Here is a 27129-nt window from a genome sequence, read left to right on the forward strand (position 1 = left end):
CAGCCATAGACACTTCTTGTACTATGGTGCCCAAGTCTGCTCCCAGAACTCAAGGTGGGGCTGCACCAGCAGAGTGGAGTGGGACAATCACCTCCTCATCCTGCAACTGCCTTTAACATTCCCAGTTCAACCCAAAAATGTGATGGTTGAGGCACAGTGGAAATTTTTTGCTGCATACATTTGCTTGAGACTAATAGCTTGAAACCAGGAACTCTGGCAAGTGGAATTACAAGTTCTAAGAGTGCATGCAATCTCTTCCCTGCACTAGGCTGGTTCATGGGAGGCCATGCCTTCTCCTTCCTCCACCAGGCATTAGACAGGAGAGTCATGCTCAGGGAAGCCCTGGGGGGAAGCCTGGTTCCCTGCTCAAATCCCTCCAGGTTGCACAGAGAGCACCCTGTGACTGATGGCTCCAACCTCTGTGCAGGTAGGTGTGTGGTACACTGAACTGACCTCAAATTCCTCTTCCTCACCCCACATGAATGTGAAGATATTCCTGCTGTTCCAGCTGTGGAGCTGACAATGAAAAGAAAAGATGTTACAAAAGAAAAGACAAAGCTACAGTCACAACCTTTCGGAAATAGATATATAAACCACAAGGAGACAGGAAACATAAGAAAACAAAATATACTTTATTAAAATTAAGCATGTTAGCACCTCAGTGTAACCTGGAGAAGTCAAACAGTCCAGCAGGTAACCAGTCCAGCAAGGCCAAATGGCTGAACATCCTGAAGTGCCTCCAGATGGTAGAAAAAGTACCATGACTGTCAGGACACGCACGCTCTGAACGGGCTCAGAGGCACAACCAGCCTCGTTTGCAAGGAGGGATGTTGTGCTGCCTACTGTCTTGATGGGAGCATCTAGAGCTGCTGGACCAATCACATATGTTAGATCCCATGGTGGAGCAGGTATCTGCTTGTCCTACAAAAGAAACCAAAAACAAACCCAAAACAACAAGCCAAACCAACCAAACAAAAAAATCGCCGCTAACTCGACTCGCAGAAAAATCAGTACAGCACAGAGCTGGAGAGCCACATATCAGATTGGAGAATAAATTAAACTGAAGTAACAGCAAGGACTTGGTACATGGATAGACATGTAGCATCCTTACAGATGACCATCCAACTTGGCACACACGTTAATAAAAAATGACCCATGCATCACATAGCAGGCTGTGACAACCTGGAGCTGAACTGGCTTCAGGATCTACAGAGAAACCTCCGGCTACAAAACCCCAGGGTGCCCTTTTGTTCAGCTGTATACACTGTTGAAGCTGATGGTTGTAAAGCTACATTAGCCAGTGTTACAAAGATTACATAATTTCAAACTAAAGATACTTTTTACATTTAGAAAATACCTCTATAAAATTTAGTAAAAGTGACATCCCAATCTACTGAGCACAATGCATTCCGGTTCCAGAAGGATCTCACAGAGCCAGGGAACACCTGGGAATTCTTCCCTCCAAGGTGAATATGGGCACACTGTGGTCAAGTGCCCTTTGTTCTCAAAATCCACCGTCATTGCCCATTGCCACAGGGCCATGCTGGGGCACCACACACTCCCCTTCTCCTCCTCCTCCTCCAAACTGCTGAGGGATGTGTTCCACCAGCCAGGCTGGAAGTGCATAACCGAGCCAAACCCGTGGCTTTGCTACCCTCACTCCACCCTCTTTCTAGCCAACGCTGATTTGGTTTCCTGTTGCAGAAAGTGAAGGGACTGATGCTGGCTAGAAACAGAAACTACACAACCATTCCACATAGATTTGTTACAATACTCGTAAATCTTGGTTTAGAACACACAAGCAGGTTTCAGTATGGTCTTGCCTAATGTACAGATTATTAGTCATGCCAACTAGTTTAGGATTAGACACGAAAGGTTTGCAACCACTGCAAGTAAAGTCACTTCTGTTTCATCCTGGATCTCAGAACGAAAGCCAAGGATTAAAATTCCAATGTGTTACAAAGCCTCAATTTCATTAGAGGGAGTCTTAAGCCAATGAGATAAACTACAGCTGTTAAGCGGCCACCGTGTTCCTTGTACCAGACTGTAATCCTTACTGGTGTCGAGAGCATGGAGACATCTGTAACCAATACACACACGCTGCAGAGAAAGCAGAAACTACACGGTACAAGAACACTCTTTAATCTGGGGGTTCTGTCACGCTAGGAACAGCAGTCTTTTATGGCATCAGTAATTTACTGAAGAAACACATCACCCTGAGAGGGTTTCTAAAGCTTTCCTCCACTGAGCGAGGCTGAACGCGACATCACCGACCATCCCGGGATGGGGACAGCGCCCATGGCAGTCGGACACGCCTTCTCCAGGGTAGTGTTGCTGTTACCTCACTTGACACAGAGCGAGTTTATTTGCTGAAAACCGATACCCTACTTAGTGACGACTCGGGTCCCATCCACGCTACGAGCAGCGCGTTCCGACCCCGCACACGGCGGGTTTGTTGGGCCCAGCGTGAGGTGACACCGGAGACAACGTCGGGGCGATAACGGCGCTGGGCACCGAGCTGGCCCAGTCCGGGCAGGGGAATCCGACAGCCTTGCCCGGCCGGGGGCTGCTGTGGCGTGGGCTGAGCCGGGCACGGAGGGGCCGCGGACCATCCCATCTCTGCCGTGCCCGGCACCGCAGCGAGGGCGGCGGAGGCTCCGGGATGGAGAGCCCCGCGCCGGGCCGGGCGCCGGCAGCGCTCAGAGGCCGTGGCGCTTGCGGGTGCCGGCGCTGGCGGCGTGGAGCAGCCGGTCCTTCTCGCGGATCTCCTCGCGGAGCTGGGCCTCGGCCAGGCGCAGGCGGCGGATGCTGCCCTTCATCTCCTTCATCTTCACCTCCAGCAGCGCGATGATGTCGCGCTGCTCGTTCAGCTTCCTCAGCAGCTCCTCCGACGTGGTGCCCGACGACAGCGAGTACGAGTGATCGGGGGGGCCGCCCTCCACCGGGCTCTCCTCCCCCGCCGCCGCCGCCGCCGGTACCGGCACCGGCAGCCGCACGGGGCTGGGCCCGATGGTGGCGGCGGCCCCGAGCTCCACCTGCACCGTCAGGTCGATGGGCTTCACGTCCTCGGCCGCGCCCCTGCAGGGGCCTCGGCGGCGGCCGCGGACCCTGCGGGGCGGCGGCGGCGGCGGCGGCGGCGGGGCGGGGGCGCCGGGCCCGCTGAGCCTTGCGCTCGTTGACGCCGCGCAGCGGGAAGATGGTGGGGACCCGCACCAGGTAGGACTTGCGGCCGCCCTGGAAGTGCTCGCTGCAGACGCGGTGGCCCGTGGTGGGCTGGAAGGTGCTGAAGCAGCCGCTGACGCCCGCCCGGGAGACGTTCTTGAGCCAGAGGCGCCGCAGCTCCTCGTCCTTGGGGAAGGTGTAGAAGTGCAGCGCCTTGTCGCGGTGCGAGTTGTTGTAGCAGCCCGGTACGCAGCAGGTGAAGCCCGGCATGGCCTCGCGGGGCGGGGGGACACCCGCGGCGAGCGGGGCGAGCGGCCCCGCCGAACTACAGCTCCCACAAGGCCCGCGCGGCCTCTCGCCGCCGCCGCCGCCGCCGCCCCGGAACTACGCGGACCACAATGCACCGCGCTGCCGGCGGAACTACCCGCCCCACACTGCGCCGCGGCCACTCCCGGCGCGCGCGCGTCTCGCGAGAGGCGGTGGGAGGCGGGTGCCGTTCGGCCGTTACCGGACCCGCCATGGCTGACGGGCGGTCCCGGGCTAGGCCCGGCCTCAGGCGCAGCGGGCGCAACGCGGGGGCGGCAGCACAGGTGCCCCGAGGGACCTGCAAGAGCGGGCGGGAGGGGAGGAAGAAAAGAAAGAAGGGAGGAAAGGAGAATCGCTGTTGGGATCGACATCCCGTGGGACTCGCCCGGTGCCGCTCTCCCGGTCGCTCCCGGTTTGAGACAGCAGCGAGGCCTCTGAAGCAGGAGCGGAGGCCGCTCCCGCACCCTTGTTCGCCTTTAATCGTGGGAAATAAGCCGAAAGCCCTGACTTTGGCGCTCGGCGGGTTTAGGTGGCGGCTGTGCTCTGAGGCCGCTCAGGATTCCGTCCACAGGAGGGTTTTTTGCTGGAACCCCCCTGGATGATTCCACAGGAGAGTTTTATACTGGAGCCCCCCTGGATGATTCCCTCAGCTGATTTGTCTCCCGTCCACACGGGAAGTGTCACCGTTGTCAAAAAGCCAACACGCGCAATTTCTCTTTGGAATTTGGAAAAAGTTTCTTACCAGCTTGCTGAGCTTGTTAGTAGAACATGGGTGGTGGATGCTTTTGATGTTGGGGTCTTTAATAATAAAAATCATAGCTTTGAATTGCTTGTCTCTTGATTTCCCTCTAGACTGGATCGAGTGTAGAAAATAAGAGTAAATCTGTCAGGAGCACCTTGGCAAAGCAGAGACTGGGAGTGTTCCCTGATCTCAGAAATGGCACACCACGGCTTATGCTCAAGAGAGTCATGCAGAACCGTAAGTGGCTTTTTTTCAGGAGAATTGAGAACAGAAAAACAATGGTTTTGGAAAATTAAGAAAACTGAGGATGTTCCTTGCCGGCCCATTATCCTTTCCCTGTTCCATGAAACAGAAATCAGATTGTTGTATGACTGATTTATGTAACAGAGTCACTGCAGGGCACCTGAATGCAGGATTCAGCTGTCTGAGACCAGGCCTTGCACTGGTGAAATCAGAGCTTTGAAGATTCTCTTCAAAACCCTCTTCACTTCTTATCCTGGTGACTGAGCACATAATCCTGGTGCTGCCTTTGGCTGTAGGATTAGCTGTGAGTTATTCTGCTGCAGTGCAGGGACCCCCTGTGCTGCCCCCTGTCACCACTGGCTTTGTCACTGCCAGCCTTCCCAGGAGCAGAACCCAAACAGTTTTCACTAGGTCTTTATTTTCACCTGCTAGTAAATGTTATTTACAGCCTGTAGTGTAGATGTGACACCCTGCTGTATTGAATTGAGGAAAGGAAATGTTCTGGTTTGTTGGCAGAGCCCCAAGTTTCACCACTGGCACCTCAGGTATCTAACCATGAAGACACAGAAGAAACTCATTCAGAAGTCCCATCTAAGAGGGTTTCCAGCATGTAAGTAGGGAGTTTTTATAATTTACACTTTTATTACATTTCTATTACACTGCTGTTATAGCTGCAGTTTATGTGGTGGGACTGGGGAGCAGGACTTCTCTACTTGTGTTTCAGTGATCAGAATTGCATCTTGTCAGGTGGGATTATCAGGAATGCTTCTCCAGCTTGGTTTGTTTTGGCAGGGGGGAATTGCAGCTGCCAGATGTTGCTCCTGAGGACACATCTATCACTGTGTTCAACATGAAAAAGAAGAGAAGAAAATTCAGCATTTCTGAATTTGAGAGGGCAGCAGAGAGCCGACTTCCCCAGTACCAAGGTAAGGCTGCAGTCAAGAATTACCTTGCAGAGTGCTGCATTTGCTGTCAGCCTGTTCTCACCTGCTCAGCTCAGTTGTCAGGAGCAGCCCAGTTGGGCAGTGGTAGGTTTGGAATCCAGATTGCAATATCTCATGCAAAGGGGAAATGGAGAAAGTAAAAGCCCCCATCCTATCAAATTTAAAATAAACCTTTTTAAGCCAAGTTCTAGGCTCTGCCACAACTGTATATAATTTCCTGACTACTTTTGCAACTTGGTGCTTTTTGAGTTTTGTGTCTCCAGAGGAACCCTTTCTTCTTCTCAGTTCTAGAAACTTTAAAATCCAAGCGGCTGCATAGTTTCCATTGCAATTATATAAAATAATGATAAAAAGTTCTTTGTGAACAGAACATGTTTGAGTTCCAGTTTCATCAAGAGTCTGTGGAATAGTTATCTGTGTTTGTAAAACTCCAGGTGTGTTTGGGTTGGGTTGCTGAAGGGTGGCTGTGACCAAGACCTAACATCTTGTTATCAGTGTGGTAAAATTAAAATTATTAAATCTGAGAGTATGTGCCATGTTAATTTTTCATTGAAATAACTATTTTCTTACCCTTTTAGAAATTGCTTATTAGATTTCTAATACACAATTCTGAAATGTAGACAAGAAATGGTAAAGTGACCCCGTTACCTAATTCTGTTTGCACCAAAGTATGATCTTTGAGGATTGTAGCAGGGCTGGCTCTGAAAAGAGGAAGATCTGTTGGGATGTTCCTGTAGCCTGGTGTGTAGTTTCTCAACTAATTTGCCATTCACTTTTTCTAGCTCAATCAGCGTTGGACAGCACAGTTATGACTCGGTGAGTTTAACCTAAAATGTCTTAAATTCTGTCTGTCCTGGCTGTGATCACATCTGAAGGGGTGAGGAACAGTGCAGATGCCTGGGTTCATGTTCAAGACCTGTGTTAGTGTTAGCAATAACAGGCATCTGCCCCTCTGCTGATGGAATTTCAAGGTGTTGCACCACACACCTTTTGATTTTCAGAAACTGTGGCTCTGCACTGTGTGCCTGGCTTGGTCTAGCTTGTATTGCTACTATTGCTCCTCTTTTCGCTTGCTTGGATCATTCCTTTTTTCCTTTCATTCTCATGCTTCCAGCAGTAAATCACTGCACAATATACCTTAGAAAATTATGTAAATCAGTACACAATATACCTTAGAATATTATGTAAATCAGTACACAATATACCTTAGACTATTATCCCTGCCTGTTCATAGTTTTATCACATCAATTGCATCTATGCAGTATTTTCTGGACTTTAAAAGCTTTTTAGTGAATCAAAGAATTTACTTTCTGGTGTTGCCTGTGTACTTTGCAAAGGACCCTGGCCAAAATCAGCACATTACTTCACCCTTCTCACTGCAGCCCTTGCCTGGGGTGCCACACAGGATGCTTTTTGGGGCTGCATTCTGTACTTCTGTCTTTGAACCCTCTGAACCCCCTTTTTTAATGGGGTTGCCTGGAGAGAGGGACAGGAGGTCATTGAGCATGGTTGGTCTTCAGGGTGCAAAACACCTGCAGTGAGAAACATTTCCTGTGCTTCAGGTGTTGCTATCAGCTCTCTCTTAAACCAGTCTCAGTGTGTTGGAAGCTGTACTTTGCTGAGAGTATTGATAATAAGTAGATTCTTAAACTTATTGGGAAGTCCTCCTACCACCCCATTGTCATTTAGGGTATATATTTACTCTCAAACTTTTTTTCCCCCTTTTTATTTTTTTTAAAGATTTTTAAAATTCCATCATGTATTCTGAGGGGGAAAGTGGGGTGTGTGATTTTGACAGTTTTTCCCCTCTTTTTACAGGTCCCTTCGTATGTCTGTGGGTTCCTTGCTGGCCCCAGACACCGTTGAGAAGAGGGGCTTGCTGCGGAGGCCCAGAACCCGCAAGGCTGTTGACATGCAAGCCTTTGAAGGCAGAGTGGAACAGAACATGCTGAAGAACAAAGGTTTCTTTAGTGGTGTTATTTCTCTTTTGGGAAGCAAAGGGGCTTTTAGAAGCATTTACTGAAGCATGGTCTGTATTTTAGAATTTAAAATTTACTAACACATTGACAGAAATAGAGTGGGATTTGGGAGGCAAGATTAGAATGAGGTTCTGCCTTGGCAGTTCCTTTGATTCTATGCACTTAAATGTGTACTTTGCCCAGTTTGGTTGTTTAAACCACAGGAATTGTTGGGGATCCTCTTCATCTGTGGGTACTGAGGTCTCTTTTGTTTGGTAGAGAGAGTTGTGGGCACAGAAGTGGGGTCATACAGTGTCAGTGTTTGATCTGCTGAGAAGAAGTAAAATTTGGTTGAATGACTTAATTGTGAATTACACAAGTCCTGGTAGTATAGTGTGTCCCTATGACCTTGAACAGTTTTTCACACAAAATTTGTTTTAAAACTTTCTCAACAGGACAGAATGATCTTGTGGACTCACAATCTGCATCTGGGATTCGAACAAGCATGCTGACCAGTGATGCAGAAATGATGATGAATAGCACAGAGCTCTTTGTTCAGCCCCAGCTGGATGAAGAGAGCCAACATAAATTGTCTGCTCTTGAACCCCAGCTGTCAGATTCAAAATCTTCAGCACAGAGGAGCCCGATTTCTGATGCAGATCAAGAGGAAGCAAGGCTGGAGGGCCTGGTATCCAGTGTGAGCACAAACCAGGGAAGGACCCAAAGATACTCCAAGAGCTCAAGCCTTGATGATGAGCATGTTGGCAGAATGACTCATGTATCTCCAGAAACTCCTGCAAAACAGGGAGAAGAAAAACAAGATCACTCCCAGCAGAGTAACCCAATGGCACAGATTTCTATTGCTGAAGAAGAGGTGGTTTGCAGTGAGTACTATGGGTTAAGGCTTAGCAGGTGTTACCTGAACTCACAGAGTGGTTGAGGTAGAAAGGGACCTCAAGGTTATTTTCTCCTGCCCCTCTGCCCTGGCAGGGCCATATAGAGTAGATTGCCCAGGACCCTGTCTAAGTGGCTCTTAGGAGTCTCCTAGGGTATTGGCTGCAAACTGTCTTCCTTCTGTTCAGATGGAGCCTCCCATGTTCCAGTCTGTGCCAGTTGCCTTTTCTCTTGGCACTGGCCATCACTGGGAAGAGTCTGGCTCTGTCTGCCTTACACCCTGCCTTCAGGCACTTGTGTATATTGGTAAGATCTGCCCTAAGCCTTCTCTAGGCTGAACAGTCCCAGCTCTGTCAGCCTTTCCTTCTAGGAGAGATGCTTCAGTCCCTTAACTGTCCTGGTGGGCCTTTCCTGGGCTCTCCACTGTGTCCATCTCTCCTTTGTACTGGGACCCAGAAGTGGGCACCCTAAATTGGTCACAAAAATAAGGAGATAATATGTAGGACATGTAGGCAGACGTGGAAGGAATCTCTGGAAGTTCCTAGTCCAGACCTTCACTGTGGTATGGTCACTTATTTGTCACAACCAACCTCTCCATTGTCTCCAGGGCCTTAAAAATCTTTGGACAGGGGCAGTTGCCTCCCTGCTCACTCTGTATCAGTGCTTTGCAATTCCTTTTGCTTGCCAGTTTTCCCCTGGTACCTCTCCTTGGCATTCATTTCCCTGGCCTTGTCCTGGTTGTGTAAATGGGAGCACATTTTCCTCATGCTGTTTGGACCAGGCAAAAGTTGTTTTGAAAGGACAAGGGAAGGAATGACCAGAAGAAGGTTAGTTGCTCAGAGGGCTCCAATGGCAGGCATTTTTAGGACAAAGGGAAAGATAATGCAGAGTGTGGGGAATGTGGAATAGGGGACTGGATCCAATGAGGGGAAGAGGAGAGGGAGTGAACTGATCTTTAAGATGCTGGAGTTAGTAAGGCATTAATGTCAGATGTTAATGGTGACATAGTTCTGCTCTACCACAGGAGGCTGCTGGTGGTGTTGCTCCTCAGTGTCAACTGAAAAACAGTTGCAAAGATTTTTCCAACTGGTTCCTAAGGTTCGATGCCAATTCCCTAAACTTCTTGAAGTGCACACAAATGTTTCTTGTGTGTCTTCTTCTCCCTCCTTGGTTGGTTTTGTATTTACCAGGAAAGTTAAAAGAAAATTCCAAAAGTTACCAGGAGACACATTAATGATCTGTTCTAGGTGTTTATAGATGGAACGCCTCTCTGCCCTCCAAAAGTTCAAGTACATATTTGGGATCCCCAGTCAATCTAAATGTTTCCCGCATATATTTGAGACAAGTTGTGTCCCATATAATCGAAGACCTAGAAATAAGTGATACAGAAGAAGAGATGATTAATACAGAGAATGGAGTGGAACAGGAAAAGATTTCCCAAGAGGGTAAGAAGTACTTTCATTGTAGAAAGGGAATGGAGTATAATCTGATTTAAACAGAGTGTTTCAGGTGACTTGTAAAATAAAATTTATTCTACTCAGATTAAAATAAGACTTAATTGTACAGTAGATGCTGGAAATAATTTAACTCAAGGCATACCAGAAATACTTGGTCATTTCCAGACAAGCTCTCTAAAAGTGGGCTGTGACTGGAAGTGGAATAAAGGTTCATATGTTTTGGCAGATCTGTACTACTGCTCAGCTTCCCATAGGAAAGATGAAGAGCCCTCATCTGACTAATCTAAGCTGCTTAATATTTCACTTCATTTTAGGCCCTGTGTTGATGTAGGCAGCTCAGTATTCTGGTTAGTGAAGTTGATAAAACTGATTTTTGCATTACCTTTGGCCACATTTCCTTGTGCCCTTCACTTGGGCTTGGGGGTCCCAAGGCCTTGTGACACTTGTGCTTTTCAGTGTGAAAACTCTGAAGTTGCTGGAGAGGATGGTAAAAGTGCAGTTTGACAGCTTTTGGTTCTGGGCTCAGCCAAGATTTCCAGACCCTTCAGTGAGTGACAGCATTGTCATGTGTGTCATGATGTCAGAGTGCCCAATTTTCACAAAGTAATTACCTGTGTGGGTTTCTGCTTAATGAGCTACATAGTAACAGATATGTGGACTATATATATAGTATAAAGGAAAAAGGAATACTTAAGTAGTAGCTCAAGTTTTTAAACATAAGCAAGTCATGTGTCTGTATTATTTCTAATCCTGCATGCCAGAGGCTTGTCCTGCATGGTTAAAACCACTCTAGGCTCTCTTCTCCCCACAATGGAATATATATCTTACGAAATTGTTTAATCAGAAAAATGGAGGAAATGATGAGGAGATTCTGAGCACAAACTCCAGGTATTGTTAGATTTAAAGGAAAAGAAATTGGTCTTTTACACAATCACCAAAATTGAAAATGGCCATAAAGATGGCAGATCTGGAGGAGCTCTGCTTACTGTAAGTAAAATTCCTTCGTTGGGATCTGATGGGCCCCTAATTAGGTGCCTGTGGAGCAAACACAGGAAAAGTTGGGCATTTCTCAGCTGTGAAGGGAACTGCATCTGCTTTTCTTGTTTACAGCTTATGGCTGAGTTTATTTATCACAAATAAATTCCAGTGGTGGTTGAACTGTGTGCTGGTGGTTGGTTGGGGTTTTTGTAGGTAAGATGTATAATAGAATTTCTTATTTTAGCTGTAGAACATGGTGCAAGTGCTGGACATTCTGAACATTTGGAGAAGAAACTGGCTGAAAAAGCAGAATTGCAGATAACTGCAGCACAGAACAGCAGAGGTGAAACAGAAATGGCTCCTTCAGCAGGAAAGGAAGTGGAAGAGGGCAGCACTGGAGCCCACAGCTCTCCCAGAGCTGGTGAGGACACCATTCTAATGCTGACAGCTCTCTGTAGTGCCAGAGTGCTCTCATGCTGCATGACTGGCATCAGTGCTGAGAGAGACACTTAACTTCCTTTGTTTTCTGGAAGCTGGCCTAATTACTGGGGAAATATCAAACTGATTTTGTCATTTTAATCTGGAAGACTGCATTTTATTTAAAGGGAAACCAAAATTGTACTGGCAGTAGTATTTAGAAATGTATAGTTACAGCAGGTATCTTTGATTAAAATTTACTAGTGGAAGTTCCAGAATCAGGCAAAGATCTTTGTTTCAGTGCTTTATTTTTTCTGTTTTGGAAATCTAGAACGTGAGATTACCAGGGGCATTGGAGCTGAAAGTCTGGGCAGGCACTCTCATGCCTTTTCCTCATTTGAAAAACCTGAGATGACTCCAGTAGATGAAACTGATGAACAAGGAGATGAACTACAGGACCAGGCTATGATGCTAAATTTGGATAGTTCAGTGGAGGAGCCTGCTGAGGATGAAGCTGAATACCCTGCCAGTGAAGGTAAGGAATCTGCTCAGCATTTCTTTTACATTCTTTTCTTTCCTGCTCTCACGTGTTAAGAAGTGAAGAAGTTCAAGAGTGAAGTTAAAGACAATGCAGATTAGACTTGGAGGAAACTGCTGTGGGTTCATAGCAGAGAACAGGTGGCATGCTGATAACAGGAGCCTTGCCCGGAGGGAGTTATGAAACTGCAGACAGGGAGAAGTTTATAGTCTGGCCCTTGCAACGTGACTCTGTAGTCAGCTTGTCCCTTTGTCCAGGAGCATTTGCCAGTGGCTTAGCAAGATGACAGAGGTAACTTCTAGACTTTGAAGTTCTCTGTGGTTATAAAGGATGCAGCTTTGTGGCAACCTAAATTAACCCAGCCATCAGCCACTGCAGCCTGGTCCTGAGTGTGTGTCCCTGCAGCCTGGCCAGCCAGCTGGGCCAGCACAGGGGCCCAAAGGGAGCCACCAGCCTGTGTGACAGGAGCTGGGGGTGTGGCACTGCAGCAGCCAGCAGCTCTGCTGGCTCAGGGTGCTGTGGGGCACAGCCAGAGCACAGCCATGTGGGGAGCTGGCTGGGTTTCTGTCTGCTGTGGCAGCACTGCCTGCTCCAGGAGCTCTGGAAAGACACTTCAGTTCCTCCAGTACTTTTTTCCCAGAGGTTTCCATGAAGACTCCTGCATTTGTCCGTGCTCCAGCCCGCAACCTCCTGCTGTCAGCAAAACCTGCAAAACCTGCTGCTCCCAGGTAAGCCTAAGCCTTGTCCAGCCTGGCAGAGGTGGGGCTAGGGCAGAGCAGAGCCTGGCTTTGCCAGCTGCTCTGGCAGCTGCCACAGGGAGTGAGCAGTGCTGAAGTCTGAGTGAATGTCAGTGCTCTTCCAGGGCAGATCTGATGCCTTGAGGCTTTCCAATTAACGTTCTTGTAATATTTTCTTGTGCTAAAGGCCAAAACTTTTCCTAGGAGTTTTTCAATTGGTAAGCCACTCTGGAGCCATAGACTCCAGTAGGGAATGCAGAGGCCCTTGCAGAAGAGGGGGAAATACAGAAGGGCAAGACACTGATCACCTGGAATGACATACTTGTATTGACTGCAGAAGCCTAAAGCTGTGTGCAGTTGCCATGTGTTGACTAAAATGAAGCTCTCTTAGAGGCAGAAAGTGAACCTGTCCTCTGCATTACTCCAAATTAGTTAACACTTTCACCCTCTTGACTAGAAATTTAGTTTCATCAGAGCTGCTAGCAGTGGGTCCTAGGGAACAGGAGGAATCTTCTAGCCCATGACTTCAGAGCTTTGTCTATTAAAGCAATAAACAAGAAGACAAAATTCTTTTGCCCACATATGGGTGGACTGGAGAGAGTCAAGTGATCCACACACCCTGTCTGGGGTTTTGCATGTGTTAGCCTGAGATTCTAGTTTTTTTCTGTTGTTTTCCAATTACATCTGAGTGAATCCATAGATTTCACTTAACTTTTCCATATTACAATTTTTCCTATTTTAGAATGGAAGACAATTGTAATTTCCTTTAGGACGTACAGTCTTGTTTAATGGAGGGATGGGGAACCTTACAACCCACAAAAAAAGCCCCCATTGAAGTTTTTAATAGTGTAGAAGGATTCCCTGCAGAGCAGCTTCCCCTGTCCACAGATGCAGAGGTGACCTGTGGTGCCTCAAACTTTGTGCACTACTGTAAAGGGAATACTGCAGGGATGCACTGGAAACTGCAGAGAACTCCAGTTTGCTGAGAGTGTGTTACACGAGCACTCTGGAATCAAGGCAACTTGAGCCTGGATTGCTTCTCTGAAGGCCATGATGCCACATGAACTGTTTGCAAACTGCCCTGTGTGCCCATGAGAGTTTTGAAGAATTGGGAGGGAGAAAGAATGAAGAGCTCAAGGTAGTTCTTATCCCTTCCAGTTCAGCTTAGGGTTTCTCCAAACTCAGCCTGGTGTTCTCTGCCTCTCCCTTATTCATTCAATGTGTGAATTTTCAATTTTCCTCAAAGGTCTCCCCTGCAGCTGCTGCAGCGTAAGACAGTTCCAAAGAGATTGGCAACATCCCAGAAGAAACCACGGGAGCCTCAAGTACCCAGGAGTTTGATAAAGGAAATATTCAGACATTTTGCTAAAATGCCAGTAACCAGAGAGGCATTCCAAATTGTTGAAAAATGGTATGTAGCAACAAACTGCTCTTTCCATTATTTTTGCTATTGAGGTTTTTTTCTTTCTTTTCTCCCCTGCGGTAATAAACCTGCTGGGACTGCTGCTGAGAAGCTGAGCAGGATGCTCTGGACAATGGCCATTGTGCTGGGCACATTGAGGGTGTGCTGTGTTCCATTGGAATCCAGATCTCTCAGCTTTTTGCACCCTTAGACCTTGTTACCTTCATGAGTAAAGTCTGTGTATTGTTTGAACACTGTCACTGCAGCAGCCAATATCTGCCCCTCAGTGCTGATTTCTCTGTCACTGGTGTCAACCCCTGCTCCTGCAAGTGTGGGAAGTTTGGGAAGGGTTCTGGTTGTGCAGCTGTTTCACAGCTGTCTTGGCACTGAAGTTCCAGGGAGCCTGAGCTGAGAAGCCAAGCTTTGTTCATGGGCTGGAGAGTTTCTTCTCCCCCAGCTTTCCCTGGCAGGCTGTGACCTGCACAAGGAGCAGCTCTGGTGCAGCTTGGCCTGCAGAAGGGGGTGAGTAGCTGGTGTTCACACCAGCTTTGATCTGCTTTGATTTCCTCCCTCAGCTCAGAGAGATACTTCAAGCAGCTGAGTGATGATCTGGAAGCTTACAGCCGCCATGCAGGGAGGAAGACAGTGGAGGCAGCTGACCTGGAAGTCCTCATGAGAAGGTAATGGAAGGGTTGTTACTAATCTGCAGTAGTGTTTGGTGGTGCTTTGATGGCCCAGTAACACCTGGTTGTTGCCAGAATGTGCCACCAGCAGAGTTTGCATAGTAAGTGTGGGATCTGAGATTTACTCTGTGTGAGGCCACTTCTGTCCCAGGAGACATCCCTGGACTTGGGTTGCACCCCTTGGTGATGATGGAGGGGCAAGGGGAAGTAGTGAGGGGCTGTGAGTGCAAGGAGTCATCTGAGGAACCAAGGGGAGAGGGATTGGTGTAGAATGTGTAGAAGAAGTAGAGAAATGCTAAGAGGGAGGCTGGGCTGCACTGTTTGCATCCTCCAGTGAGCTCTTTGCTAAAATATCTGCAGCTGACACTCTGAGCATTTTCACATGTCCTGCTGTCTGTTTTGGTGACTTGCTCTTGCTGCTGCTGCACAAGCTGATCCTTGGGATCCAAACTGACAGTTCCTCTTGAGAGCAGGAGAAAGAGCCCCCAGCCCGGGTGGGCAGGGCTGGCCTCTCCTAACAGTGCCATTCCTGGGCAGCAGCCTGAAGAGCTGTTCTCAGAGCTGCCTCACTGGTGTTCTGTCCTCTGGACGTTCACAGCTGCCCCATCTCCTGCCTGGATTGACCTTGTTCTGTGACCAAAACACAAGGGATTTTTTCTTTACTTGGAAGCCCTCTGTGAGGCCTGAAGCAATCCACCACTTTTCATTTAAAGTCCTTACTCTGGGTGGTTGTTCTTAATCTCCACTGGAAGAGTTTCAAATGTGATGTTAAAGTCACCTGGGGGATAGTGCAGGGCACAGCTGATGACTCTGGCTTTGCATGGGCCTCTGTAGGTGAGCTGGTGCTGCTGCTTGCTTAAAAAGAATAATCTGTTGCTGTCCTGATGCAGAGATTCTGTTTTCCCACCTGACAGGTGTGTGCTGAGGTTGGTATGAACAGGCCAGCAGGCACAGTGGGTTACTTGTCCTGGTTTGGGAATTCCATGTACTTGTTGTTTAACTTTGTTCTTGATGTCTTTATGCCTTTTTCTGCCTGATAAAGAGATCAGGAATTGTTGCTGGCTCATTGCATAAGAACAGCACCTCTGTTCCTTCCACATGGGAAGTGTGAACAAATTTTGCACTTCCTTTCTTTCTATGAAACTGGGAGACGCTGACTTTTTCAGGCCAGTCAGCTAAATGGTGTACAGGAAAACTCCATAGCCTGCCCAGCTGGCAAATGCCAAATCTGGTTACTGAGCTATTTCCTTCTGTCACATCATTCTGTGCACATCTTCAAAGGGTAGAATTTATCCATGGTAGGTGGATTGTGAATTTAGAAAGCAATGAGCCTCTACTTTGGTCCTGATCAATATAGATGAATATCCCCATGGTAAACAGTGGGAAGCTGCTCTGCAGGACCCCTCTGGGTCTGTCTGCTCTGCTGTGTGGGCAGCCCTGCATTGCACCATGCACAGGAGCTCAGCAGCGCCTGCAAACACGAGTCTGGAGCTGTTTGTCACAAGCAGTCAGAGCATTTCAGCTCTTCAATGCAAAAACATCGCTGCAAGAAAGCTTTACTGTGGCATTGAGTGGAAACACATTTCACTAACAGCTCTTGTTTCTTCCCTGCTCTCTCTGGCTGAAGGCAGGGGCTGGTGACAGACAAGATGCCTCTGAGGGTGCTGATCGAGCGTTACCTCCCCCTGGAGTACCGCAGGCTCCTGATCCCCGTGGCTGTGAGTGGAAACAAAGTGATGCCCTGCAAGTGAAGGTGCAGGGCTAGCCTGGGCTGGATGGTGGCTGCTCCCAGGGGTTGTTGCATGTCACTTCTCCAGGTGATGCTTTTTCCAGTCAGGCAGCCACTGCTGGATGTTCTCCTAAGGGGAGGCAGCTTGTGCTGTGGCCACCACACCCTGCTGGGTCTCACCAGCCTTTGTTACAAAATTTGACTATCCATATTTTTATATGTTACCTTTGGATACTTGTACAGCTCTGATAAATAAAATGTTACATGCATTTTTTTTTTTGTGATGCCAATGCTGTTTATGCCAGTGAGCTGAGAGGCTCCTGCATTGCGGTGTTCAAATTGTTCCTAGCAGGCATTGGGCTGTGTGGGTGCTCTTCATGCCAGCCATGGTGCCCCTTTGTTTTCCACTGGTGTTCCTGTGCAGGTGTGACCGTGTTCACAGGGGTCTGAGGATGAGGGAAGAGACAAGGATCTGACTCCGTGTTTCAGAAGGCTGATTTATTATTTTATTATATATATTATATTAAACTATACTAAAAGAATAGAAGAAAGGATTTAATCAGAATGCTAGCTAAGAATAGAAAAAGCATGATAACAAAAGCTTGTGTCTGACTGAGAGTCCAAGCCAGCTGGACTGTGATTGGCCATTAATTAGAAACAACCACATGAGACCAATCACAGATGCACCTGTTGCATTCTACAGCAGCAGATAACCATTGTTTACATTTTGTTCCTGAGGCTTCTCAGGAGAAAAAATCCTAAGGAAAGGATTTTTCATAAAATGTGTCTGTGACATCCAGGCATTTGCTGCTTGGAGGAGCTGGTCCATGCTGTGCTCCTCACACAGGGAAACAAAGCAAAACTTTTGTGTGTGGTTGTATTGCTTCCAGGGAGCCTAAACCACACTAGGAATGAGATCTGGCACAGCAAAGGGTGCCAGGGAGTGTGACTTTGTAGGATAGTTCAGAAGCTGGGAAAGAATAATGCCTGTCACATGTACCAGTTTCAGAGGGATGGAGATGGGTACTGGATTTTCTCTGCAGTTCCTTCTGGGCACTCAGTGTGGCATGAGTTGTTTCTCCCCATCTGAGGCTGTCCTAAATCCTGCTGCAGGTGTGGATCCTCCTCCCCTGTGGGTTATGCTGTGTGTGCAGTACAGTCTCCTCAAACCCCAGCCACAGGGCACAGTTCATAGGGACTCCTGGAAATCCAACCCAGCTCTTGGCAGCAGGAGCTGCAGGTTAAACGGGTTCTGAACAACACTGAAGGACACAATGGCCAGTACAGTTAAAATCTCTTCATCAGCCAATGCCAATCCAAATGGCAGGCATTTTTCAAGGATTTTTTCAAAACAGAATTCCATTACTACAACAAAGAGCATTTTTTGCTGATATAGTGTGACTGAAGTCTTGGAAAAAAAAGGATCTTTTGAGAAGCTCTGCTGGCAGCAGGGTCTGCATGTCCTGCATGGATGGGATTCCCTTCTCCAGGGTGTGTCAGAGTTCACCTTCTTCTCACCAGGAGCTGCAGCTCCCAAGGGGAGCAATGGAAGGAGGCAGTGCTTTGCACCTGCTGCCTGTCACATGTTGGGCTGACACTGGGGTTGGATGTTCCATGGGAATTGTTCAACTCAATGGAGCCTTTCCTTAGACTGGGTGTATTCCAAACAGTTGATACCTGTTTGGCAGCCTGGAGCCTCAGAGGCTGTATGTAACTTTTTGTATCAAACTGGCTTGTATGGATATCTAAATATATATATTATAACTAGAGATGTAGTCTAAATATATAACTATATAAATATTCTCTCAGGGAAGGGACGATCATTCTGTCAAGAGCACCTTGTGTCAGACCTGTAACTTCAGTGCAGACCAAGAGAATGCAGCTCTTGCCTTAAGAAGGGCCCCAGTTGCTCCAACATTCATGGCTTTGGAATGATGACAAGGCCTGTTTATTGCTATGGAGACATGGAAAAAGAATGGAAACATGGAATTACGTGTGTCATACACAGAAGAATGAACTTATACTAGAAGTCTGCTCAAGGATCTTGTTTTTCTTCCTGCTGGCCGTGGCTTCACAGCAGCAGTTCATTTTTTTGTGGTGTACTCTCAAGGCATAATTGGATTAAAAAAAATACGTATATATAAATACATACAAAGACTGTGTAGCGATATGGATCCAGCTGGGACCCGAAGGATCCTTTGTGAGCTGCAGGGCCCAGCCGGGGTCCCTCGTGCCCCGTCCCTGGCAGCGGAGCCGCCGCTGCTCCCGGTGCTGTCCGGGCCGTGCCCGCTCCGCTCCGCCATGGCGCGCCCGCTCCGTTTACCCATCGCCATGGCAACGGCCGCGCCCGCAGGACCCCCTCGCGCGCCGCCATAGCTGCCCACGCAGCGCCTGACGCGCGGGCGCCGCGCGGCGGCCCAAACCGGCCCGTGAGCGGAGGCGGCCGGCGGGCGCCTGCAAGCGCTGGGCGGCCCTTGGGCTCCGCGCTGCCGCCGAGCACGCTGGGAGTGGGAGTCTCACACCCCACGGCAATGAACGGAGCAGAGCGGAACGGGGACACGGTTCCCAGCGTGCAGCGCGCCGAAGGGGGGACGGGGATTTGCACGCTTCGCCTCTCGGGAGTTGTAGTCTCGGCGAGAGACGGGGACGGACGGACCGGAGTGACGAGGACTGCGCTTCCCGTCGGGCGGCGCGGCCCCATTGTGGGCACGCTCGCAGCCCATTGGCTGCCGGCCGCGGCCGGGCCTCGCTCCCCGCCCGCTGACACAAAGCGGGTCCAAGATGGCGGAGGCGGGCGCGGGGAGCCCGCGCGGCGGGGACGCGGCGCCGCCGGGGCCGCCCGAGGAGCAGGAGCTGAGCCGGCGCCTTCGCCGCCTCTACCCCGCCGTCAACCAGGACGAGACACCGCTGCCGCGCTCCTGGAGCCCCAAGGACAAGTACAACTACATCGGCCTCTCGCAAGGCAACCTGCGCGTCCACTACAAAGGTGCCGGGCTGGGGCGGCGGCGCCGGGTTCGGCCTCGGCCCGGAGCGGGACGGCCCCGCCGGGGCCCTCGGCCCGGCCGCTCCGCGGGCCTCGCCGAGCGCGGGCTGAGCCGGCAGCGGGTCCGGTGGCCCCGGGGCAGGGGCACCGGGAGCGGTGCGGGGACGGGCAGCTCCGGGCTCCGGGAGCCCGCTTGGCCCCGAGCCCCGGCTGGGCTGCTCGGGCCGGGCTGCCGGGGCTCGGGAGCGGAGGCGCTGGGGAGCCGGGGGCTCTCCCCGGCGGGGTGTGTGGCCTTATATAACGCTGTGCTGTGCCGCCCGGCCGGGCCCGGTGCGGGCAGAGCGGCTGTTTACTCTGTCATCCTGCTCAGAGCCAGCCCAGCGCTCGGATGGCCCCGACACGCTCCGTGCCCGGGCTTTGGCTCCTCGGGTTTGCCCCACAGAGCTGCTCGCTGACTTGTAGTGCGATGTTTTCCTTGCTCGCTGTTGGAGCTGTTCTCCCTACCCACCCAGCGGAGAAGCGATTATTCCTTTTCCAGCCTGGCTAGTAAACACTGATGTCATTCCCTTCTTGTGTAATCATTTTTGTCTTCTCTCTGTGTACATTGGTCTTCAAATTGTGTCTGTGGGGAGGGGGAGAGGTGGTACTGAGAGGCTTTCGCAAAAACTTCCTAGTGAAAACAAAGGGAAAACTGAAAAGCTTGTGCTGTAGGAATTGTTCTTGGTGGCAGTGCAGAGTTGTGTATGCTGGTTCTTTGGAACGTGTGCTTTAAATGGCTGGCTCCGTGTAGAAACAGATCCCTGCTGGCTTCAGACAGTGAGGCTTTAGATCAGGATACGTGAGAGGCCAGATCCCCTCAGTACTTACATTTCTGTTCTTTCTTAGGTCACGGTAAAAATCACAAAGATGCTGCCTCGGTCAGGGCCACTCACCCCATCCCTGCAGCCTGTGGCATTTATTACTTTGAAGTGAAGATCGTCAGTAAAGGTAGAGATGGGTAAGTGCTCCTTGCAGCCCAGTGCCTGGGGATGTGTGGCTGGCAGCTCTGCTGGACTCTGGCCTCCTTTCCCGAAGGGTTCCAGCTCCCTGTTCCAGGCAGGCACAGCACGGGCAGGTTTTGTCTCCTGCTGAATGGATCTAAACGAGGTGGAATGCCCTGGAAGCAGAGGCACTGGCACAGCTGTGTCCTGAGCTCTTGGAGATGGGCACTTCTAAAAAAAAATCAGTAAATTGGGGGTCTCTGGTGTGATATGAATTAAAACAGGTTTTCTTCTTGCTGGCAAGGTCTGGTCACTCTGGTTTCTGGATTTGTGATGCCTCAGAAATGAAGTGAAGCAGAAGGGAGGAGCCTTGAGCTTAATTTTGGACTGCTGCAGTGGTGTTGATGTGCTGAGGAGTACTGGAGCACTGGGGAGAGCAGTAAAGGGGCATTTCTGACAAGGTCTGGAGTTCTCTTGTTAATGTGGATTTAATTTTTACTCATCATGAAGGTGTCAGTCTGCTCTGTGTGGATGGCCCTGGCATTGTTTATTGTTAAAGGATGAATATGGCAGGAATATTATCTGGAAAGGAACGCCACACAGGAGGAGGGATTGGGTATAATAAATTATTCCAGTCCTTCAAGTGTGACACTTGAACTCTGTCCAGTTTAAGGGTTGTGGGGAGGGCAGCAGATGTTCCTACTGAAAACCAAACCAAAGTGACAACTTGTTACAGTTGAATTTTTTTGCTGTCATTGTTGAAGTGAGAAGTGGCCTACTTGTAAAGGGACTTGGAAGGATCTCAGTTTGTGCTGCATTTAGGCCCTTGATAATTACTAGGTTATCTGCAAAGGTGGATGCTGGGCTGAATTCCTCATAAATGCAGGGAAAAGACCATCCTTATTCCTTCATTTCACTGACCTGGCTATTAACTGCTTGTCTGTTTTGAAACACTGCCCTTGATTAGTTTATGTAACTGCTAAAACTGAAATAATTTGCAGTGAGCTTCAAGACAATTTTCCAAAGAAATCACATTACAAAAGGTCACTGAACAGCACTTAATCTTTTCTGCAGTCTAGATCAATCTTAAAGGGAGATAATGGAATTCTCTGCTTGTCTCCCAAGATCAGAGTTTTCTGTATTAACGATTTGTTGTTTTTATTGTATTCTGTAATTACAGTGATTTTCCAAGAATAATTAATTCCAAAGAGAGAGACCCATGTGTGTCAACAACAGCCTGAACAGGAGCTGCTGGTAGCTCTGACCTAGAGCAGTGGAGAGGCTTTGAGAGCCTCTCTGATGTCTCAGCCATTCCTGTGCCTTGTTTTTCTTTTGCTGGTGGAGACAGATCCAGCTTTTATCTCGCACAGGGTGGTGCTGGGGATTTGTGGTTGTGAATTTCCACTGTAGCTGCTGCCTGGCTGTCACTTGAGAAGGTGTTTTTGTGTACCTCACCTTTAATAGTTTGGATTGTTCCTGCTGGAGGCTCAGTGTGTTGTATTGGTGAACTGTGGCGGGGATCTCTTCTGGGGAGGCTCCCCAGTGTTGATTCCATCATGGTGACTTCAGTTCAAAGGATTGAAGGTGCAGGCATCTAAAGAAGGGATTGAGGGAATGAAGTTCTCAAGCAGTGTAAGTGGCAAAGCCTGTCCCTAGAAACAGCACTTTAGCAAGGGGAGAGGAAGAGGAATCCTTCTGAGCTCATTTTCAGAATGGGTGTTTCAGCCTCTGCCCTAGAGCTGGTTATTTGACTTCTGTGTGAGGTGAGAATGTGCAGTTATTCCCTGTGCAGTTATTCCCTGTGTATCTCCTTCTGGAGTTTGTGATGGCATTTCACATTTGGGTTTAAAATGTGAGTGATTTGGTTTTGAAACAAGACTTGTTCGAGAAAGGCTTTGGTGAAGGGAATTTCAGGGAGTGTTCAGGAGTCTGATTTTGCTCAAAGCTGTTGTCTTTCTGTGCTCAGCATTCTTAGTTTAGGGCACTGCACTCTGGTTAGGTACTGACACTTGCTAATAAACAACAGAAATGAAGGTTTCAGATAAGAAATGGGATGGGAGCTCCCAGTGGCTCTTAATGGAGAATTAAGAACCCCGAAGCTCACCCAATGCCTTTCTGCAGCCTGCCAAGGGATGTTGCCTGTGTGTGAGCTGCTCTGATAAGAGGCTTCTTGAGTTGGCATTAGGCAGTGCCATTTTGGATTGGTGATGTCACTGTGGGACAGAAACCTGAGCTATGGAGATTACTCAGGTGTCAGGACCACCTTTTTAACTTCTCCCCTGCTTTTCATTGGACTGAGGGGATTTAAAACCAGTGTGCTCTGGTTCTCTCCTCTTTCCTCCCACCACATCGTATCCTAGCAGTCAGAGCACACATCCCTGCCTCCCCCTGTTTCCCAGGCTGAGAACTCCTGTGCTCACCCCAGAGCCAGCACAGGGGAAGAGGGAGGGAGGGATTGCAGCAGCACAGACACAAGTTGCTTTGCCCTGCCACAGCTGGTAGAAAAATTTCCTCTTTTGCACTGCCTTGTCTCCCCTGTGCCTTACTGCACCTGCCCCAGAAAGGTGCTTTTGTTAAAGAAGCAAACAAAATGATTCATGAAAACTCAGCCTTTGCCATCATTGGACTTTTCTGCCTCAGCATTGGTAAAATCCTTTACTGGTGGATATTTCAAAGCAAGTACAGCATCCAAAAAGTCCATTTGGTGCATGTAAGAAACTTTTAAGGCTGATCAGGTTTTCTTAGCTTTGGATTTTCCACTGCTCAAGAGATAAAACCACAGTCCTTTGAGAAGGACAAGTGTGATTCAAACATACTTTTAGTTGAATTGTAGCTATTTTTTATCCTGGTGGATTTAGTCTTTATTGATAAGAGGTAATGTTTATTTACTGGGTTTGTTTTTTGTGTAGTTTTGTTTTGTTGTTTTTTTTTTTTTTCTGGGAGAGTGGAGGCTGCCAGGATACCATTGAAAATTTGTCCTGACAAGGTTTCTAGGTAGCATGGAACAAATCAGATCTGTCAGTCTGTTGATCTGTTGCTACTTCTTGAGGGGGGAGATGGTTCTTATCCTCAGAGAGCAGAGGAGAACTTAGTCTGCAGTCTCTAGTCCCAGCCCTCCTGTCACCTCCTTGTCTGTGCTGAGCACACAGGGAGTGGTTCCACAGCCCCTGGGGATGATACATGTCAGGGCTGTGGGATTCTGCCCTTGCTTTTGCTGTGGGTTTCTACCCCTTCCCTCATGCAGACACACTGCTACCCTGTCCTATGGAGAGCTGGTTCAGGGAGATAACTGGTGGAAGGCTGGCCAAAAAATAATGGATGATGATTTCATCTATTGATGTCACTGTCAGAAATTACTCCTTTTTTTTTTCTCCTTAAATTGAAGTCTACTTTTCAGGGTTCCCTTTATTAATTGAAGGCAAGTTAATAAAGGGATGGCCTGAACTGGCAGACAAAAGGGTAGGGTTGCAGCAACCCTCAGTCCCATTCAAAGTGTTGTTGAACAGTTTTGTTTTAAGACTTGCTGGTAGTTAATTCCTGAGCCATTGTGTGCTTGTCTCCTGAGTGTTGTCAACTGGAACAAAAGAGGCAATGGGTCACAAGTTGTGGCAAGGGAAATGCCAGCTGGACATAAGAAAGAATTTTCCTTTGTGGAGGTGGTTGTGCTCCTGAACAGGATGCCTGGAGAGGCACTGGCATCTCCCTCATCACATTTGCCTGGGGAAGCCCTCAGTCTATTGCTGCCTGAGAGATGTTTCAGAGTTCCTTATGCTTTGGGCAGAAGGGTGAAGAAAGAATGTCCCAGGGTCCCTTCCTGTCCAAACCTCTCCATGAATCCGTGGATGGCTTGCTTCCAGCATTCCTCAGATGAGCAGATTGGCAGAAATGCCTGTGACTTCTCTGTTCCTGAGCTGCCACAAATAACTCAGGCTTTTATCCTGGTGCTGTTCATAGCAGTTCAACCTTAGCAGTATCTGAAGCCCTGAACTCTTGTCCTCTCTCCCTCCAGTACGTGGTTCTGCTTGCTGGTGATTTGTCAGCACATCTCACAGCCTCTGTTCCCCCACTCCATGATCTCTGCTTGGTAAACAGGAACAGGGACAGACTCACCAGGGCAGGGCAGCCAGCCCACAGCTTGGGGGCTGTTGTGACTCAGAAGGACAAGTCATCCTTGTTGTCTTCTTTGTGCTGGGGCAGTGTGAGCTGTCTGTGGGTGACACTGTGTGTTCCTGGCCACCGGTTTGGTTTCTTGACTGGTTTTACCTCCCCCAGCCACGTGCTGGGATTGTGATGGAGTGTGACTGGGGAGGACGTTCCAGAGGCCAGCCCTGATGATGCATGGGTTCTGAATTCTGGCAGAAGTCACCTGTCCTGCTGCCTCCTCTCCATTTCTGAGCTGCTCCTGGAACAGACAGCCCAGCAGCCTGTGGATTGCCTTTGCTGTTACTCATGGGTGCTTCGGTGTCCTGACCTTTCTGGTGGGGACAGAGCCACTGCCTGCCCAGAGTGACTCTGCAGACACAGCAAGTGTGCTCTGTGGGCAGAGGAGGTGCCAGGGCAGCCCAGTGGTTTCATGAGGACTTTGAGCCATCCCAGGAAGCATCTCAGGATGGCTTTTCTTTTTGCCATGATGTGTTTTTGTGTGCCAGCACTAGTGACTGTGTCCTGAGCTCCATTGTGCTCACAGTCTTTTTGCTGGATGAAACAGTGATTTCTGCAGTAGGTGAAGTCCCAGCAAGGCAGGAGGGGGAAGCTGGAAAGACATAAGCCACAGGGAATGCTGGTAACCTTCTTCCAGCCCCATTCCACAGTTGCTTTGAGCTGTGCAGCCTGTTGTCCAGAGATGTTCAGCACTAGCTTGGGTCGAGGACAGTTTTCTGGGAGAGGGACAAAAGAGTTCTTTGAGGAGAGTGGCTGAAGAGCTAATCAGCTTAGTCCATACCATAGTTTATTCTAAATCTTCCTTTAGCTTTCATACACAAGTGCCATAAGCCAGACTTAAAAATAGCTTAGTTTCTCTCTGACTGAAAAAGAAAAATAAAGGTCAGATGTGTTGGTTGGTTGCAGTCTGTACATTAGTAACAAATCATCTGCCCCTTTTCCTTGCTTATGTTTCTCCTTGCCAACTTTCCATTTCTGCTCAGCATATGGTGAGGGTGATGGCTCTGTGAAAAGCCTTTTGCTCGTGTTCTCTAATGGCTTCCAGATGCTGCCAGAGGCCTGGCCATGGAGAGCTCTGACAGCACTGGCTGCTTGTGCTCAGGCACCTTGGAGTGCCTGTCTGGATGTGGCTGTAGGGAAGGGTAAGGGACATTCTATAGGAGCTGAGGATTTCTGGTGTGATCCCTGATTTGTTATTGGGAAGCCTGTAAATAATTGATTTCCTCCCCCCTTTTTATTTTTTTTCCATCCTGGTTTCCAGGAATCCAAAACCAGCACAGAGAGGGGGTTGTTCTGACTGCAGGTAGGTCTGCTTGTTTGAATTTCTGCTGTTCTGCAGACACTCATTTAAACAACCCAGCACATAAATAAAGCCCCCAGGTAGATTCCATAAACAGTTCCTGCCTTGCTCGCATTTGCAGATTGCCCAAGCAAGTCCTTCTTGCTCAGCCACCAGCTGTGCCTTGGTGCTCTCAGGTGTAGAGTCTCATTTTCTGCAGAGGTTTTGTGTCAATTGATGACACCTCACACAAGTTGTTATTTCTTTGTCATTGTTCTGCTACACTCTTCTGAAAGGGAGTGATATTGAGAGCAGCTTTTCAGTGTAAAGGAGTCATGAGTTTGGAATATCTGATTTGCAGTTGATAGCTTTTTAAATTCCTTTCTTTTTTTATCAATGAAGTGGAAATTTAATCTGAGTGTCTTATAACAGTATCATGAGCCATCTATTGTAATAGTTGAGTATCAATTTATCATTAAAATTATTTGTGAAATATGGCAGTGAAATGGAAGCAGTGATGGTGATATGTGACATTTCCACTTGTGATATGTGGATTTAGGTATGTCTCAGATCTGAGATTTCCTAGATTTGACTGTGATAATTATTTTTGTTGTTGGGGTTTTTTGTTCAGCTTCTTATGAAATTTTGCACAGTAAAAAAGAAAAATTTTGGGAAGGGATTATTTTTGTTTGGTTATTTTTTCATCCCCCCTTATTTCTGAGTATCTGTTATAGAATAGGTAAGAATGTGACAAAAGCAAACGCTAGCAAAATCAACATCTTTAGAATATATATAAAACATTACTGTGCTCAGTTCTTCTGAATATATTTGCAGTTAAATCACAGAATAATGGGAACTAACTAATTACATATTCTAAGCTTGCAGATCTAAGGAATTTTGTTTAATAATAACTTTTGTAAGCTGGATAACTTCTATGTAGGAAAACCTTTTTCCTTCACTTGAGAAGCCTTGAAATGATGAACTGCTGAAGAATTTATCATCCAGTGTGAAGCTTTGACTCTCTTTCTTCAGCTCTCCACTGAAGCTGAATTGTGTTAGTTGTGGCCAGATTCATTTTTTTATACTGCTTTTCTAGCAATAGGATTTACATTGTACCTGTGATATAAGACTGGATCTCTGTTTCCACACTACAATCTGCCTGCTTGTTTACAAGTTCTTTGTTTTGATGCCATGGTCCACATGCAGCCTTTGTCCCTTGTTGTGGAGATGTCAGTGTGTAAAGATCTGTGAGTTCAGTGTGTGGTGCTTTCCCAGCACTCACCCAGCTCTGACTCTGCTGCTGATGTTTAAAGAGAAAGTGTTCTTATTTCACCAGTACATCTCTTACAACTTCAGGTGTTACTTTTTTTTTTTGAGATGTTTTGCACATAATTAACCCTCACTCCAGATCTGATATAAATATTGCAGCTACTTCCTTCTGTAATTTCATTAATTATTATTAGGAGGAAAGAAATCTTCCTTTCATAGGAATTGTTACCATCCAAGCCTAAAGCAGAGGAAATTAGCCTATAGGGA

At 48.2% G+C, this 27129-nt stretch overlaps 3 protein-coding genes across 5 annotated transcripts in view; 2 read left to right on the plus strand and 1 right to left on the minus strand.

Annotated features, from left to right (window-relative positions):
• Positions 1–613: 613 nt before the first annotated feature.
• Positions 614–3522, minus strand: THAP11 (THAP domain containing 11). The gene is given in 2 exon segments (XM_030956154.1): positions 614–3102; positions 3104–3522. Coding segments are annotated over 2 exon segments (732 nt in total). The 5' UTR covers positions 3433–3522; the 3' UTR covers positions 614–2699.
• On the plus strand, positions 3147–16459 carry CENPT (centromere protein T). The gene is given in 14 exon segments (XM_030956153.1): positions 3147–3628; positions 3630–3752; positions 4321–4447; positions 4970–5063; positions 5246–5379; positions 6180–6213; positions 7216–7358; positions 7811–8239; positions 10929–11105; positions 11433–11636; positions 12280–12367; positions 13623–13787; positions 14354–14458; positions 16089–16459. Coding segments are annotated over 14 exon segments (2145 nt in total). The 5' UTR covers positions 3147–3430; the 3' UTR covers positions 16213–16459.
• A 2497-nt stretch (positions 16460–18956) lies between these two features.
• RANBP10 (RAN binding protein 10) overlaps positions 18957–27129 on the plus strand; it is a 62857-nt gene continuing 54684 nt past the window's right edge. For 2 of the 3 annotated variants that reach the window (XM_030955805.1, XM_030955806.1), the window contains exons 1-2: positions 18957–19176; positions 20059–20170. In XM_030955805.1, the coding sequence (XP_030811665.1) occupies positions 18972–19176; positions 20059–20170 (317 nt within the window). In that variant the 5' untranslated portion in view covers positions 18957–18971. The remainder of the gene's footprint in view (positions 19177–20058; positions 20171–27129) is intronic. The other variant, XM_030955807.1, reaches the window with a different exon arrangement.

The sequence above is a fragment of the Camarhynchus parvulus genome, chromosome 11, assembly GCF_901933205.1.
Source record: "Camarhynchus parvulus chromosome 11, STF_HiC, whole genome shotgun sequence".
NCBI lineage: Eukaryota > Metazoa > Chordata > Aves > Passeriformes > Thraupidae > Camarhynchus > Camarhynchus parvulus.